This window comes from Drosophila obscura, unplaced genomic scaffold, assembly GCF_018151105.1.
Source record: "Drosophila obscura isolate BZ-5 IFL unplaced genomic scaffold, ASM1815110v1 contig_181, whole genome shotgun sequence".
Lineage (NCBI taxonomy): Eukaryota > Metazoa > Arthropoda > Insecta > Diptera > Drosophilidae > Drosophila > Drosophila obscura.
In genome coordinates this window covers 400,965-418,014 of record NW_024542769.1, presented here as the reverse complement: position 1 = coordinate 418,014, position 17,050 = coordinate 400,965, and the positions used below count along the sequence as shown (strand labels likewise).

The 17,050-nt window shown below is 42.4% G+C and overlaps 2 protein-coding genes across 35 annotated transcripts in view; one reads left to right on the top strand and one right to left on the bottom strand.

The window, feature by feature from the left end:
* LOC111071467 (ecdysone-induced protein 74EF) overlaps positions 1–17,050 on the bottom strand; it is a 128,578-nt gene that overhangs the window by 34,647 nt on the left and 76,881 nt on the right. The window lies entirely within an intron of this gene.
* LOC111071473 lies at positions 4,076–4,871 on the top strand. Its single transcript, XM_022362849.2, has 2 exons — positions 4,076–4,319; positions 4,396–4,871. Exons 1-2 carry the CDS (start codon positions 4,203–4,205, stop codon positions 4,702–4,704), a joined length of 426 nt encoding a protein of 141 aa, XP_022218541.1. The 5' UTR covers positions 4,076–4,202; the 3' UTR covers positions 4,705–4,871.

The window sequence follows — 17,050 nt, the reverse complement described above, 5'->3', positions numbered from 1 at the left end:
CAGCAGCATCTCCCGTACCGCCCATAGAGCGGAGCTATGGAGCCACTAAATCACCAACAGTAGAAGCAGCAGAAAAATCAATATAAATAAATGAAGACAAATATCCAAAGCACACAAAACTTAGCGCAACGCACAAAAAAATAGTACAACAAATAAATCCAACTACGAGGCTCTAAAAGCTTTGGGATACCCTTGCCAGGTACACCTAAAAGAAAAAACTATAAATATGTAGTAAATATGTATGTAGTATAGCAACAAGAAGAGAGGATCAAAATAAAAACAAAACCTACGTAGCAAAGCGAGAGTCCCGTTCCGTTCTATATTTTCTAAGAGCGAAACTCATCTCAGCCAAGTCTGTGGCATTAATTGTTGTTGATGTTGCTGAGAGAGCAATCAATGGCAAGAGCGGGCATTGAGTGAGAGTAGCGAAGATCTCTCATAGAATGAAATGAAGATCAAGCGATAAGACAATTGCGACTGCACGGCGCCCAAGGAATTAAACAGACGAAAGGCAAGAAGGGCAGCCAGCCCATGCAGGCTAGCTTGACATATGTATGTATACGCATACATGAGTATGTATTAATGCACATTCATACATAGTTATGTAAAGTACATGGTCATTCGGTTATCAGAAAGAACCGATGGAGAACCACACGTAACTGCTAGCTTGCGATATGCTCTGGACAGACAAAAGAAGGGCCACATACTTGTAGGTGAGTCGAACCTCTCCACAAAATCATTATACGCCACTTCTGCAAAGGGTATGTACAGAAATCTTCACGTTCCATTCCTGCTTCAACTTGTCAATAAAACAAGGCAAAATGTGACTCGAAAAAACAACAAACAAATATACAACAAAATAAAAATAAAAAACTCGTGCAAATACGAAATAAATTTGTATTTAAGAGCAAATGTTTGGCTATGCAAACGGCGTGCCACCCGACAGGCGGGCGGAGACTTGAATTATGGCAGCAGCCAAAAGATGCGTTGACAAGACCAAAGAAAATACAAAGAAAAAAATTCCAGAAATAAAATGAAATCAAAAGAGTGGGGGTTTGAATAGTAGTGGGATGGCGGGGGACTGGTAAGAAAAACCAAAGAAATTAAAGGCCCTGTCAATTGGCGCAACATCAAAAACACAGATGGTGGATGTGGGGAGGTGGGGGGGTACACAAAATTTACTTTTATTTCTATTTTTTATTTGTTTTAATGTGGCTTCTTTTCATGGGCTAACAAGCAGCACGAAAGCGTGTCCAAGAGACACGATGGCCGAGGATGATGGCCTGAAAGGGCTGACGAAAGTGAATCTCATTTGAAATGATGCGAGACAGTGGCAAGAGGCGAGTGGGGCAGACTCCACACAGATAGAAAAAAAAACTAGCAAGGGGCAAACGGAAAGATCCACCTTCACCTCCACCTTTTTACAGGTTTAAAAATATCATCATGTTTCTGGCTTGATGTATGGCACGATGTAAGCAAGCATTTTGCTAGTTTTTCAAAGTTTTTCCTTTTAATTGGACAGGAGATTATCGAGCAGCTGCAATTCCGCTTGGGGTTTGGAGGGGGGCAATCAAAGACATCGATTACGGAATGATGAAGTACAAAAACTTTAAATCACCAAATTGCCCCAAACGATTTGGCACTGCTGCTGCAGTGAACGCAATCAAGCCAAAAATATCGCATTACAGTCACCCACACACACACACACATAGCAATCCGAAAGCAATACTGCGAAAAGGTTGAGAGAAACGGAGAGAACAAGAAGTAATCGTTCAACGACGGGGAGTTCACTTGTCTCCGCCCCAACCCCGAAGGAAAAAAAAAAGTAAAAAGCATCGTGAAAGCGAGACATCAATTGAGCAGCGGATTGGAGAAGACAACAAATAAACGAAGCGGGGGACTCGTACGTACATACATACGTATATCGGGTGATTGCAACAGCGAAATGGAGACTGCCCTTTTGATTGATTTGTGCCCCGGACATTAAATGCAATCAAAGTAACAATATTTGTCCTGGCCACGCCCACGAGTCACTCAATAAATCAAGTCAGAGCAGCCGCCACGCCACGCCACGCCACGCACACACCTTTGGGTGGGGGCAAATTCGCTTATGGCCGTAGCCTAAACACGCAAAGGCGCCCCAAGACGGGTTATTAAATTGCCTCCTTAAATCCTACACAAAAACAAACAAAGAAAATCCTACCCAACAGAACGGAACAAATAAACACAAAGACGGGCGCCGGGATGGGGGGGCTATGCCGAAACGGAAGGAACTAACGGCTGAAAAACAAAAGCTCACTTCCTGTCGTTCCGTCTTTGCGTCGTGTCGTTCCCTACATCGAGTGTGGGCGGAGCGTGGGGAGGGGGGACTTTATGAAATATAAATGAGCTTTATGAACATTTCAAAAAGAAATCCAAAATTACACGCAATTTATGGATGTAGCAGGTGTAGGAAGTGGGCGTGGCAATGGCCATTAATGTTCAGCTTTAAAGAGCACGCGACAAAAACAGGTCTACGGGGCCCAGAGGGGAGTCTACGGGTAGGGGGTGTAGTGTCGCTATGGGGCGTTGGACATGAGGGGTCTGAGCAGCAATTACCGTTAAGCGGATTGTAGTTTACACTCTCTATGGCGGCATACACAGAAATACTACTCGTAATCTAGAACTAAATGCGCACATTCCTCCATTATGTCTTTCCCCATGTACTGCCTACCCTCTACTCTACTGGTAGAGAGAGAATGGGGTATATTCGGTTGAAGTGTATGACATGCCGCTTGCACATGTTGCTCTGGTCACAATTTTATACATAAATATATATGAAGCCCTAATTAAGTGTCATTATATATAGACATAATTTTCGCTCTATTTTAATAGATTTAATTTGAAGTTCAAAATTTTATATTTATGTATTTTATATATGTTTTATTATATTTTATTATATACGTTTATTTTATATTTATTTATATTTGCAGCTAAAAATCATGAAAAATGTAATGTGTCTTTGGGTAGTTCTGTTGTTCTGCCAATGAAAATGTCCAAAGGAATCTAATTTCTCTTAATTCTTTTTTTTTTTTTTTGTAAATATATGTAGTAAGTTACCACCTATAGTAGTAGCGGATATCCCATAGTCGCAATTTTCACTCTCTTATTCTTTGTTTCTAATTTTCATTTCGTGTAACGTTATTGTTATGGCTCTCTCTCCCTCTTTACCCTCCGCTTTAACACTCTTTCTACCTCTTTCTGAGCATTTTCACACTTGTAAATCAATTAATTTTACAGCTTTCCTGTTGTTGTTGTTGTTGTTGTGTGTTGTAGCTACTGCCAACCACTCAGAACCGAATGCCCCGCCACCACCACCTGCTGTGCTGGTCATTTAGCCTAAGCGCCAGCTAAGCTCCAAATGCTCGACTGGCTCGACTGGCCCAAGGATTGTTGTCCTCCCTGGAACCCTCTGTAATGTGAGAGGGAGAGTGCGTCGATGTGTGTGTGTTGCCTGTGTTTGTGCCTGTGTTTGTGCTTGTGTGTGGGAACTTTTGTTGTTTAGAAAGCAAATTGTTGGCTTGTAAATGTTGGGCCGTTTGGGCCAACCGGCTTTTGCGATTTGCTTGAGCGGCAGTCGGACCGTTGAAATGCTTGTGAATGTAATTAATACTCATAGTAGTCGGTACCTTTGCCACCACTGCTGCTGCTGCTGCTGCACAGCAAACACACACACACCGACTCACACACCCAACTTTGGGGTCAATTGCTGGTAAAGAAGCGTCCGCAATGCGGTGGCTAAGGTGTAATTTTGCTTAATAGAGCTTAACATACATATACGAGTATGTGTACAAATGAGTATATGATGTCAACTTCGAAGTTTCCCAAGGGGAGTCAAGGCATCAGAAAGAGATTTTCCTTGTGGAGATACTCAGCATTGGGGATTGTATGCAGCTTTTGGGAAAGCTCTCAAGATCCTCTTTAGTCACTACATTTTTCTGATCATCCCTACGGTTGCCCATCCAAGAAGGCCTGTGGAAAATCACCCGAAATGTCTCAAAAATGATCAGAAGTCTCACATTTTAATTTCAAAATTGGTAGTTTCAGAGTTTGTACTAAAAAAAAAACCTTTTAAAATATTCACTAAATTCAATTTTAAAGAAGTAGCCGTTGTTTTAATTAAATATTTAGGATCGTTTTGTTTGGGTAATGCATTTTTCGAAATGAACGCAAAATTATTGAGAGTCACACCTTTGGGACCTTTGACCTTCTCCAAGGAAAACAACAATACGACAAACATATCCGTGAATAATATATCCAAAGTTCCAGTGTTGTATAAGGTAAAAAACCAAAACCTCCTTCTATTACGAGTATTTCTCTTCTCGTAGAATAATTGGCATCCATTTTACTTTGCAGCTCCAAAGTACCGTCTGGGGCAAGTTCAAATTGCGACCCCGTTGGGGCGTGCTGTTACCGAACGAACAAACCGAATGCCGCATCGCCCTCAGCAAGGGGGCTGATCTCTCGAAACGCGGCCTCGATCGTGTGATATTGGTCTGCATGATGGCCCCCATTAACTCGGTGGACATGGACTTTACTTCGGCCTTCTGGCGTCACAATATCTGCTACGATCCGACGGTGGAAAAGCATTCGCTGAGTTTTCAGCAATCGAAAGATGCCATGAGTCCGAGAGAAGAGCGTTTTGTCCCCATATATTGGAGGTGATTTTGCGGAAGAAACCTTTTTGAGTGACTATGTCCTGGCAATTATCCTGACTACGGACTGGCTGTTGTCTCGTAATGGCCAACGCAATGACAGCGTAATTGGTGGGGAATGGTCCATTGCTGTCGTCCTTTTGCCTTTCATTAAAAACTAAGAGCGTGTCTATCTAACTGTCTGTCTAACTGCCTGCCACCGAGAGTGCCACCTTGCTACCTGTGACACAGCCCTGTGCTCTCCCCTTTGGGCCCATGTGTCTCTGTTACACAACAGCATATCAAGTGGGCTCGTACAATGCTCAAGTATCCTTTCCTGGCTGCATCAAGTGCAAGCTGCAGTGGCTGTGGCAACAGGCCCAATCATTGATTAATAACAGGGGGCTCTATTTTGCGGCAATTAAACGTACAAAATTGTCCCTGGAGAGACCTGAAAACAATTAATGAAGTAAGCCATAAAAACGTAGAGATTTTCAGCTTCGCTTTGGGTAAAGAGCATTCGTTGGTCCTGGAGAGAGTATCTGCGCTTTCGAAAACCTTGAAAAACGTTGCATAAATGTACCCATACTTTTGTTGAAATATTTCGTGCGCTTAGTGGAGTTAGTAGAGTAGAGTTGAGTGAGTTTTCCAAGAAAAACCAAAGCGGCAACTAAATAAAGATATTTGGAAATTTTCTAGCCATGAAAGTCAGTCGGGCAGTAAATTAGGTTCATGTCTCAACTACTATATAAGGGCGGGGGAGAGGTTTATTTGACCCAAAGTCCGGGGCCCCAAACAAACATTCAAAAGATGATCATGATGATGATGATGATGTGGCAGGTGGAGAGTAGGAGGAGAAGGCGTTGCCAAAAACTGGGCACTTGTTCTGCCTCAGTTATTGTTGTTTGTGTTGGCCAACAGCCCTGAACAATGAACTAAATCATAGCCATGAAAGATGTGCCAAAGCCAAAAAGAAAAGCTAAACCCTCTCAAGCCTCCTAGCCTCCCCTCCTAGTAATAATAATGAAAAGCCACACAAGTGGGTGGGTGGGCCATTCAGAAATTGTATGCTGGAACGAATGTATCTGAGTATCTATCCGTTCGTTCGTTCGTTCGTTCGTTTTGGGACTGGCTGCTACCTTGTGCAACCTGCAGTTGGTTCTGCCCCTGAATTTACGATCCAAAACAATCACAAAAGAAAACGGGGTGGGGGCGGGTGGGGCGCAGACGTGACCAACAAACAACAAAACATTACATTTTTTTTTTCGAAATAAAAGAAATGAAAAATTTTCAGAAAATATAGTATAAAAATTGTAATAAAAATTGCAGCTCATGCGAAGCGATAAAACCAGAGGAGAGGAGAGTCCTTAACCCCGGTCGCTTCTCTGCTGGGGAGGGAGTGCAATCTCAGTCATAAACTATACAATGACTTTGCATTTGCTTAACCCATTGGTGAACCCTTCCTGGTATTTTTTTCTCCATCTTTTTTCTGCATGATTTAATGCGTAATTTTCAGGAGTTTGCAAAATTGTACGTATAATTTATCATTTTTACACCAGGAAACAGGACGAACCGGTGGGGGGAACTTTGCACTGGTTTTGGATTTCTTTTGGGGACGACACCTGCCTCTGGCAGTGGCAGTGCCACAGTGCCACATCCAAAACCAAACACCACCCACCCACCCGTTGCCATAACAAATGGTTCCAGCGGCAGCCAAACATTTTGTGACCACAACTCATTGACATTTGAGATTTAGTGGCGACTCCTCTGGTTCGTGCAACCATCCAACCATGCTCCCTCCGTCCTCCCCCCCTCCCTGCCCATCCGAGAGCGCAGCCTTAATTAAAATTTTCCCATTGAAATGTGGTCCTGGGAATAATAAGCTACTGCCAGTAGCAGTTCTCATGGTTGATAAATGTCCTGCAGGGGATTCGGAGAGGATTTTCGCAGAGATTTTTAGCATGCCAAAAATGTTATTGGGGAAAATGGCTTTTTAGCTTGGGCCTAGATGCTGAAATTTATTTGCTGATGGGAATATTTTTAGGTGGAAACTATGGAGATGGAATGATGCAGCTATGGAGATATTGAGTGGAAAATCCAGTGGAAGGAGATGGGCGGGCGACGCTTCAATTCTGGAAGATCAAATTTCCAACAGAATTTAAACAGAGGATTTAAAAATATAACTGCTGCTTAATAAACATTAATATATTCCTCTGTAGAATGCCGCAAATTGTCTGATCAAATCAAAAGTTAAAGTTTAAACCATTTTCCATCAAGTTTCCTTCGGGGGGTAAGCTATTCAAAATATATTGAAAATACTTTTACTTAATTAAAAAATGATTAAGCGCTTCTCATGCTTCAGCTGTTTTGCTCCCACAATATGATTGGAATGCAATATGTTTGCAGGGGGAATGTGGAGCTAGAGCTGGAGCTTCTCAAACTAAAAACATCCCCCCACCAACGAACTATCAGCTCAGCCCACCCCTTGAAAGCAATTAAAAATGTAATGCATATTCGGGCCTTTGATTTAAGTTCTGAGGCACATTCTTGGGGTGTTTTAACTTGTGCCCTTTGGCTTTTAGCCCTCATATTCCGGTAATTTATGCAATGGCAAATATTTTGGGTATTTATGAGCGAATATTTGCAGCACATGCAAGTGCATGCAGGGGCCATATTCTATCCCATACCCTGCCCCAGTGTCCCCCCCACCACACAAGCTGACTTGACTTCCAATCTTCATATTAATTACACAATATTCCATTTGCATACGAGAGACGTCCTGTGCTCCATCTCACGTAATCAGGCTCCACATTTCGGGCATGGGAATCATCGATCGATCGGATATGCCATAGACTTCAATTAGTGTAAGGATGGAATTTGTGATTGATTTGATGTGCAGCTGCAGCTGCAGGTGCTGGGTGCATGGTCCGATGTAGCGAATGCAGAGTACAGTTACGGCTTCATTCTGACATCCCGTGTAATTTGTCGTCTCATCTGGCCCCGTGTTTTCTTCTCCTCCGGCGGTTTTCCATTGCTCCCTTTGCCTGGCTGCCTGCCTGCCTGCCTGGCTGCCCCATAAGTCACACACTTTGAAATGCAACACATGGCATCAGCAGCAGCAGCAGCAGCACAACTGTAGAGATTTTCCTTCGTTTTTCTTTTTCCCCTGCCCTCTCCTCTTTTTGCTTTTTTTTTTTTTTGCCATCTTCTTGCCACTGCTGCTGCCATTTGCTACAATATCCTTGTGCTGCCTGTCTCTATTTTTAGTCCCCCTCTGTTTGCCTCTGTCTCTGGGGTTCGTTCGCATTATCACCCGGACGGTACACGGAGTACACAGCATAGAGAGCTGTGGATTTGTCGTAATTGTGTATGGAGTGTTTCACGTCCATCTTCCATCTTAAGGGCAGCCTGCAGCAGCAGCAGCAGCAACAGCAGCAGCCACATCTCTTCTTCCTCTTCAATAAACTTTTCTTTCTCTGCCTCTGTATTGCTCCTCTTTGTGTGCGCGTTCTGTTTGTTTTTCCTGCTGCTTTCCTACTGAAGTAGCGGCAGGCAAGGCACCCCATGCTGCGTATTTTAACTGAACGGCTACAGTCTGAGTGTTGTCGATATGCCTATGGGAGTGAGGGCCCCAACCCCATTCCCATTCCCATTCCTGAGGCCAAAGGCGGCTAAAATTAGACTCCAGACGATTTTGTAGGAGCTCTTTCCGCCCGTCCGTTCATTAAGAGGCCATGGCAATGGCATCAAACATCAGATGGGCATGCGGCATACTGCACAGCATTTTAATTTTCGGCATTAAGGCGTAGTAAATGTACATAAGGTACGGCATTATAAAGCGCTTAAGTAAATAACGCAAAAGATTCCCCAAGAAAGATTCCGTATAGCGCATTAAAATGGCATTTGTGAGCTCTACTTAAATGGTGGTGGGCATTGTGGTTATTAAAGTAAATGAATTGGGGCTAGATTTTACTTGATTTCCCAATGAGTGTAGTATTCGCGTGCTTACCTGAAAGAAAGAGAAGAAATATATAAATTAATGTTGGAAATTGCATTGGTAAATTATGGTAATTTTAATCTCAAGGAGTGAAGGGTACACACTGTAGAATATTATGACTATGATCGATTCAATATTATATGCAGAATAAATCCACCAATTTGCTGCCTCTCTCCCACAGTGTAGCTTAGCAGCAAAGCATGAATTTTCTCTCTCTCTCCTCTTCACAGATTTTTCTCATGTTTAAACTGTGGTGCAGCCACTTCTCTTTTTTTTTTTTTTTTGTATCAACTGTATGGGAATTCACATTTCAAATGCATGTTCTCTGCAGGTTATTTCTAACATTTCCAAAACTAAAACTATTTTATCTTCTTCACTTCAATTTTAGATTAAATTCATTTGCCCTGCAGTCAGACGTAAATTAAGTTTTTTGCTCTACGAAAAAAACATATTTGGAATATTTGCTAATTTTTTATGTTCGTATAATTATCATCACTGTCTGATTGCCTGTTTCGATTTGCTGCCAACCGAATATTATTTATTAATATTTAGTTGAATAAATATTTCCAAAAGAAAAAATTTCAAACAAAATTTAAGCTTTAAGGAGAAACGAAATAAAATATTGTGCGAACATAAATCCGCTTATTTTCACATGAATTGAGTTCAAAAAGTCAGATGCAAACACATACACAAATACATAGGCATATGTATGTACATAGATATGTACATATTTTTGTGTTTGTAAAATTCTTCCCCTCTGAGCCACATCTGCATTTTTGCGCTGATTCGCTGCGTGACAAAAATGCAAAGCATAAAAAAATCGAATGGAATAGAATGAAATATACAAACATATTCGTACATACATATGTGTGTATGTATGTATGTGCATATAAAACCAAAGCGAAATAAATACTCGTATGTGTATAAATTTCGATTAAAATGTGCGTAAATTGTTTGGAATTTCAAAGCCAAAAGCGGATTCCCAGGCTTTGTCTGGGGCGATAGAACGCAAATAAAAAATATTTGTTTGAATTTGTAAACAAATTAAGAGACAAGAGAGAGAAAGAGAGGTGGGGTGGGTGTTCAGAAAATTAGAGGAATTACAACACAAATGAAACAGAAACCGCAATTAAGAAAGCAGAAATTAGGTAGGCCGAAGCGTTGATACACTTGGAAATCAAGTGGTTCCAGGGGGAAACTATCTATGATAGAGTTCTCTGCTTGGTAGGCTTCAATCAACAGTTCAAATCAGCGCAGAGAGATATAAAGAAATTCTTCATAGTATTCATCATACCCTCTGCAAGTGTATAACACCGACAAGCAGATGAGTATAGCATTTCCGCTTTGCAGTGGTACACTCTCGCTCACTCTCTCTCTATCTCTTTACTGCTCTCTTCCTACTCTTTATGCCCATCGCTCTCGTTCTATTTCTCTCTCTCTGTCTCGCGAGTAGATCACAGTGGCGGAGAGTGGGAGGGGCACTACTTCTCAGAAGAGCTCTCAGTGCCTGGGCCGTTTAATCAGTTTAAATTGACACTGGGGGTCAAATTCATTAAGATAGAAATTCCTTTTTGTTTTTGCTTCGACGCTGCTGTTGCCTGCTGCCTGCTGTCTGGCTGTGTGCTGCCTGGGCGTCGCCTCTCCTTTGCGATGATGACAACAAGGCAACGACGGAATTTTAAAATCATAAATTTCGAACAAAGATACGTAAATGGGCAACTGCAGGCCTTTTCCATTAGCGAGGCGAGGGCGAGGGCACTTTCCATTCTCAATTTCCATCCATTTGCGCGCAACACTTGTAAACAAGGGAAAATCAAAATGAAAATATGCCTACCTATCCCCAAGCAGTTGTTGCTTTTCCCCCGGAATACGACTGATATAGAACTCAAGTGATATATAAAAATTAGATACAAGGCAAAATGTTTATAGATAACCTTAAAAATACCAGCAAAAATAATGACAGAGCGGCGTCCGCGGCAGCTGCGGCGGCGGAGGCGGTGGAGGAGTAGCTGGTGGGGTGTGGTGTGTGGGGGGCGCGAGCGCCTTTAGCAGCAGGATATGCGTGACTGGCATTGGAATTAAGCAAAAATATTTTAGCGCTCAGTGTCAAACGAGGCGAGAGACAGTATGACAGGCGGGCAGAAAGAGATGGCAACAGAGAGAGAGAGAGAGAGAGAGAGAGAGATATGGGGGGGAGGGAGTGAGAGGTGCATAGCTACTGTCGACGTTGGTAACCTATGCCGAGAAGAGGCATCCAGTCAAGGCGAAAAAAAAACCTAAATACAAAGACATAAATAAATGTAATGGCTTTTGCAACAATAGCAACCAAAGCCATTAAGTCAGGCTACAAAAAGAGCCTAGACCAGTGGTATACCCTTACGTAAAGAGAGAACTGTCCTACGAAGCAGAAGAATTCGAAGAGATTTTTTCGTGGTCAAGTTAAGGTTGATTTAATTATTTTTATATGTATATATTTAATGGCATCCACGTTCATATTTCTGCTCTATTAATGCTTGCACAGTGTTTATTTATAGAGAATATCATTAATAAGCTGCCACGCCATCTACCCACGCCACAATTACCTTGCGCCTTACAGGGTACCATTTCCATCACCAGGCTAGCAGCTACCAATTTATTTTTGGCCTTAGCTCCAGGCTCGAGGCTCTACCCTCACCTCACCACAGGCCGTTGTGCGTGGGGGTGGGGGCGTGGCCAAAAGCTATGCATTACTTTGATTTCCAGAAAGCGTTAACTTAACAAAGATCTACGACGACGACATGGCATGGCATGGCATGGCCATGTGTGTGCTCATATGTACGTACATATGTGTGGGTGTGGGCGTTGATTAAGTGCCCATGTGTGCGTAAGTACACATCAGAACACACGTATGTAAGTGGATGTGGGTGGATGGGTGTGGGAAGGTCCAAAACTCTGGGGTTATTTCAATAAATTCGTCATAATTGCATTAAAAATTCCATATACAGGACCCGCAGAATATCACGACTGCCAGTCCAACATGCACCCCCTTCCTCCCCGCACATCCGATCATATTGTGAATTGCTTAAATTGCCCTTTATTAGTTTTTTCACACACACTAAACAGGGTGGGGGAATTACTTACCAGTTGCACACAACAACAGCCAAAGCTACAATAAAGCAAGAAGAAATTAATGTGTTCCATGGCTGTAAATACAACAGCAAAAACAACAAATTGGTCTCCGGCCATCGGAATTGGTGGGTTTGCGTGTTTTGTCCGCATTAAAGGTATAGCTCCTTAGCCAGGAGCCAGGCGCAAAAGGGACACAGCTACTATAGACCCTGGGCACTTTTAGTTTTTATTAAGTGAACCAAAACCAGCAAGAACTTTTCAAGATGGTCGAAGCCTCAGATACTCTTGGGAGTGCCTAAGAAGGCGGCGGGCACCTTCCACACGCATTTATTTCGATTATAAATATATTTTTTGCTCTGATTGATTATGGTATCCACATTGTTTTGCAGGGGTTGCTTTCCACCCCATTTACTGTGGTATCCAAATCTGTGAGTTAATGGAATATGAAAACCCAAGCAGATATCTGCTCTCTTGGGTCTTCCATTAGGGGGAAATCTGGTGAAGTCTTTTGGCGACTTTCTAGTTCCTCAATTGTTTTTATCTTTGCGTAGTAGTCTTGTTAGCCTCCACTGTAAAGGGTATCAAAAGCAACAAAGACATAAGATTCGTATATTCCCATTCGTTTTTTGTTTCTACTTTAGTTTCTTACTTTGTTTTACTCTCCCATTCTCTCATTCTTCCACAACCTTTCTCCATCTCCTTTTCTCTCGCTTAATATTACCCTCATTATTATTTCGCTTTCGTTTCACACACACACACACTAACTTACACACTCACACACTCATGCAATTAAGTGGCCCTGGCCTAGGTGGATATCTGATACAAGAATCCTGCTCCTGCTCCCTGCTCCCTTCTCCTACTCCGTGCTCCATGCTAAAGCAGCAATGGGGGGAGCCCTCGTCAAATCGTTATTGATTGTGTTGTAGTGGAGCCTGCTGCTGCTGCTGCTGCTGTTGCTGTTGCTGCTTCTGTTGCTGCTTCTGTTGGTGGTTTCAGCGGTGTGGCTAACTCCCTGGGAGACTGGGAATTAAGTGCCCTGTTTTGGGCTATCATTAAAGCCCGTATCCTGCGGGCGCGCCTCATAAATATCGCCAAAGCATATTGATGGTTATCTGGCACGCAACGAGACTCTACTCTACTCTACTCGTCTCTCGACCCCGACCCCAACCCCGACCCGAACCGGAGGACTCAAAGAACTCCAAAGGCAACAAACTCTGCAAAATTTGTTCGTTGTTTTTTGCTCGTCTAAAGATAATTTGATAAGTGTTTGGTCTGCCCCGCAGGATGTGCCCCTGGCGCTACTGTGTATCCCTTGCAGCTCTCAGAAACTGAGATTCGAATCTGCTTGGGAAAATTTCCCCCATAAATGGGAAAAAAATCCTTGTGTGCTGCTGATGACATAACAAGGACGAAAAGGTGTTGGTGCTTCACATAAACCAACCACTCACCCCCTGCTGTCCCCACCCTGCCTGCTCTCCACACACACAATCGTTTATACATAGTGCCAAAAGCTCCTCCTGGTTGTCATTTGCATGCAGACGGGGAGGAGGGGGGCTTGAAAACAAATGTCAAAATCATAGAATCCATAAAGAGATTGGCTAGTGGGGGGTGGGAAGGAGGTGAGTGGGACTGGGAGAGCATAGAGCAGCAGTCCATTAAAGTGGTTGGTTGGGAGAGCGGGAGGGGCACATGTGTGTGTTTGGCATTTGCCATTTGCGTTTATTGAATACGCAAAACATGAAAATCACCCTGCAGCAATGGAAGGAAGCACAAAACAAAACCCAAAGACAGAATCACAATCGAAGAGAAACGTAGGAGCAATCGTAGAAGAGACAAAAGCAAAAGGCATAATTAACATGCAAAACATACAACGATTACTGGAATTTATGTGTAAGAGATAAATGGAATAGAGAATGGGCAGAGAGAGGGAGAGAGAGAGACAGATACCCATAGGTACCATGTGTGGAGCAGAGACAATGACTTAAGCATTCTTGCACAGAGAGAACAAACCAGAATACTAATTAAATTTGCCCAAAAAAAAAACCGAGAAAGAAATGTCAGCGATACGATGGATGAAGCTTCCGTTTCTTGCTCTCATTCTCGCACAGTTAGCAATACGCAGGACAATGATCGAGGACAGTTCTTATCGACTCGATTCAATGAAATCTTCATCTCTCAGCGATTCTCTCAATAGGCACTGAAATATAATATATACTGATTCGTTCTCAGCTGAGGTTGAACTAGCTGTCGATCGCTTTCTTATGGCTTCTCCACAACACACTTAAAGAGAGCCTGGAGCAAGCCTCCTGTACCATTAAAATGTTTTGGCGTTACGCCTCTTACTATTATATTTTCTTTGTTTGCTCCTTATCCAGTGTATGGCCCAAGACGGGGCTAAGTAAATGATAAAGTAATGATCAATTAGTAACAGAAAAGATAAGGATGGAGTGGAATATGTTCTATGCAAAATAATAATATACTCTGAAAGGTTATACGAGTACAACAAATAGTACCAAAAACCTGCACACACCGAAAAAAAGAAAGAAAGGCGAAAGTGCATTGGGCCAAAAAAGAGTGAGAGGGAGGGGAGTGGGGATGGGGGCTACACTGCCGCAGTTTGTGTGGTACGCCAGTGTGTGGGAAAGAGCAGGGCGGCACACAGCCGATCTAGAGTGTGAAAGGGAGCAACGGGGCTGAACAGGAGCGCTTGAGAGTCAGACAAAGAGTGGGGAGGGCCACCACTCGAATGCGAGAGAGAGAGAGTAACACAGAAAAAGCCAATTTAACGCTTGAATACAGTTTTCAATTTAAAGTTTTTCGCTCTTTATTTTTCCGTTTACTTTTTCCTTCGTTTTTTATTTTTATTTTTTTTTTTTGGTTATGTGTGTGCAGAGCTTTCTTCTTTGCCGAGACTTTGGCGGTGCTGCAGCTGTGTTCTGTCTACATTCAATACTCAGAATACTCATATAGCCCCACCACGCACCGCACATTCCCGGTAACTCCACTTGCCATCAGATACTATGTATGCATGTATGTACATCCCTTTTATGCCAAGGCAACTTGTTACTCTCATGGAAACGCACAATGTGTTGATGGAACGAGAAGGCAGGGCAGGGCAGGGTATCAAAATCCATCAAACCACGAAAAACACACAAAAAAAAAAAAAGAAAAAGAATAAGAAGAACGTCTGGCCCTTTGCCTTGAAAATATGTGTATAGCCAAAGCGCATAAAAGTTTACTTTGATTAAAGTTCGATCTAAAGTCACAATACACCCATCCCCCACCCACCGAGAGAAAGAGCGAGAGAGAGAGAGAGGAAGATATATATAAATACTTTTTCCCCACCAGGAAGCTATCAAGGAAAAGAGGGAGAGCCCGGCAACTGTAGGAGGGCAAAGCCAAAAGGCAAGTCAATGTAAGTGAAGCTATAAGTGAGCCCAAAGCTGATTGAAATGATTGAGGCGAAATGGCGCGATATCGAATGCGGGCTTCCAAGTGAGGATTTCAGCAAGGATAAAGGATAAAGGATGGATTGCAAGGGAGGGCGGAAGGGGAGGGCCTTTTTGGTTAGCGTGAAAGTCCGTTTAAAGGGGAGCAGAAAGCTCACTTAGAGAGTGACGGAAAAGTTCACTTAGCGCCGCGCAAGTAGCAAAGTTCTCGCTCAGGGCCAGAGGAGCCGCCGCCGAAGCCTCTCCAAGATGATGGTGACTAAAGTACGCAATGCTGTTATGTGTCAACAAAACGCCCGGACAGCACAGGACAGGACAGAACAGAACAGGATGCTCTGTGGGATAAAGTAGGAAATACTTGTGTTTGTGCAGCAGCAGCAGCAGCAAAACCGATAGATAGATAGATCCAACAGATTAAGTGAGGGAAAACATACCCAAAGATAAACAGAACATAACAAAATCGAGAAACAACGAAAAAGACAAAACAGAACGAAACGAAAAGCAAGAAAAGGAATTTCTTATGTAGATTTTAGTGTATTTTCAGAGTCATGTTTCACAAGGCTGTTTGTCCGAGGAATTTATCATGCTGGAAACACACACAATTTTACAGAGTTATGATACGCATTTTTTATGCATATTAAATATATGTGTATTCCGCAATCTATCCACTTAAAATCAGTTAATGAATAATTGTTAGAAATACGCCCCAAGAGTTGCATAAACCACACCCTTAACCCCACGCTCTTCTGCTTATGATTATAAACAACTTGTACTTAACACTGAATCAATCATTTCTCTGAGTGGTAGTAGTAGTATGTGGAGACGTACCTGCAAAACGAAGAAAAAGAGAAGACAAATTGTGATAAATGCTTCGATTTAATCATCTATCAAAACATATAACAACGTATCTATGTATCTATAATGTTTAATCAATTGCTGTTCATAATATTTTGGCATTACTGGGCAGTTTTTTTTTTTTTGTTGCTCATGTTTTTGGCCCTCACTCAACAATAGAATCACTCGCAGCTCGAAACTCGTTAGAGGCCTACAAAAAACAGCCTCTCGAAAGCACTGACTGGCCCCCAGCCCCAGAGTTTTGTTGGTTTTTCATAACATACATAAATATATACATATGTACATACATATATTTTTAATGAGCCACCACCACCACCTGGGGCATTGAGCAACAACATTATGATCTCTTTGGCCACGCACAAAACTTAACTAAAACTCTGAAGAAAGAAAGAAAAAAAAAAAAGACCTCAACCTCCGACTCAGACTTAGCCTCAGATCAGGCCTAGTCATAATTAAAATAGAATAAAAACGAACAAACGAAAAAGCTGCTCTGAATGGATAATGTATTTTTTCTCATGAAAAACGAGTGCGGAAACTAAACACAAAACAAAACAAAAAACTATTTTCAACCGACTGGACTAATGACTGGAAGCTTAAGAGCAGTGCAGAGCAGAGCAGTCGTCTGTGCCCCATTGAGCAAGCTGGCTGGGTGCATCATCATCATCATCTCTAGGTCACGCATTCGATTGCCCCCAAAACAGATTCCACAAGATCCGAAAAGAAAACTCTACATTTTCCAGTCTTCATTTTCTGTTGGTAAAATGAGTTTTTCATATTGGTTTTTTTTTTTGCCCAACAGTTTTTCCTTCCATCTTTCATTTGTGGCACGCACCAAACACAAACAAACAAAGTTGCAACACACACACACACACACAGAGAGAAAGAAAAACCATTCCATTTCGCAATTCTCTCGTTTGGCCAATGAGCCTATGGACACAGAGGAAGAAGAGAGTGGCAGGAATACACCT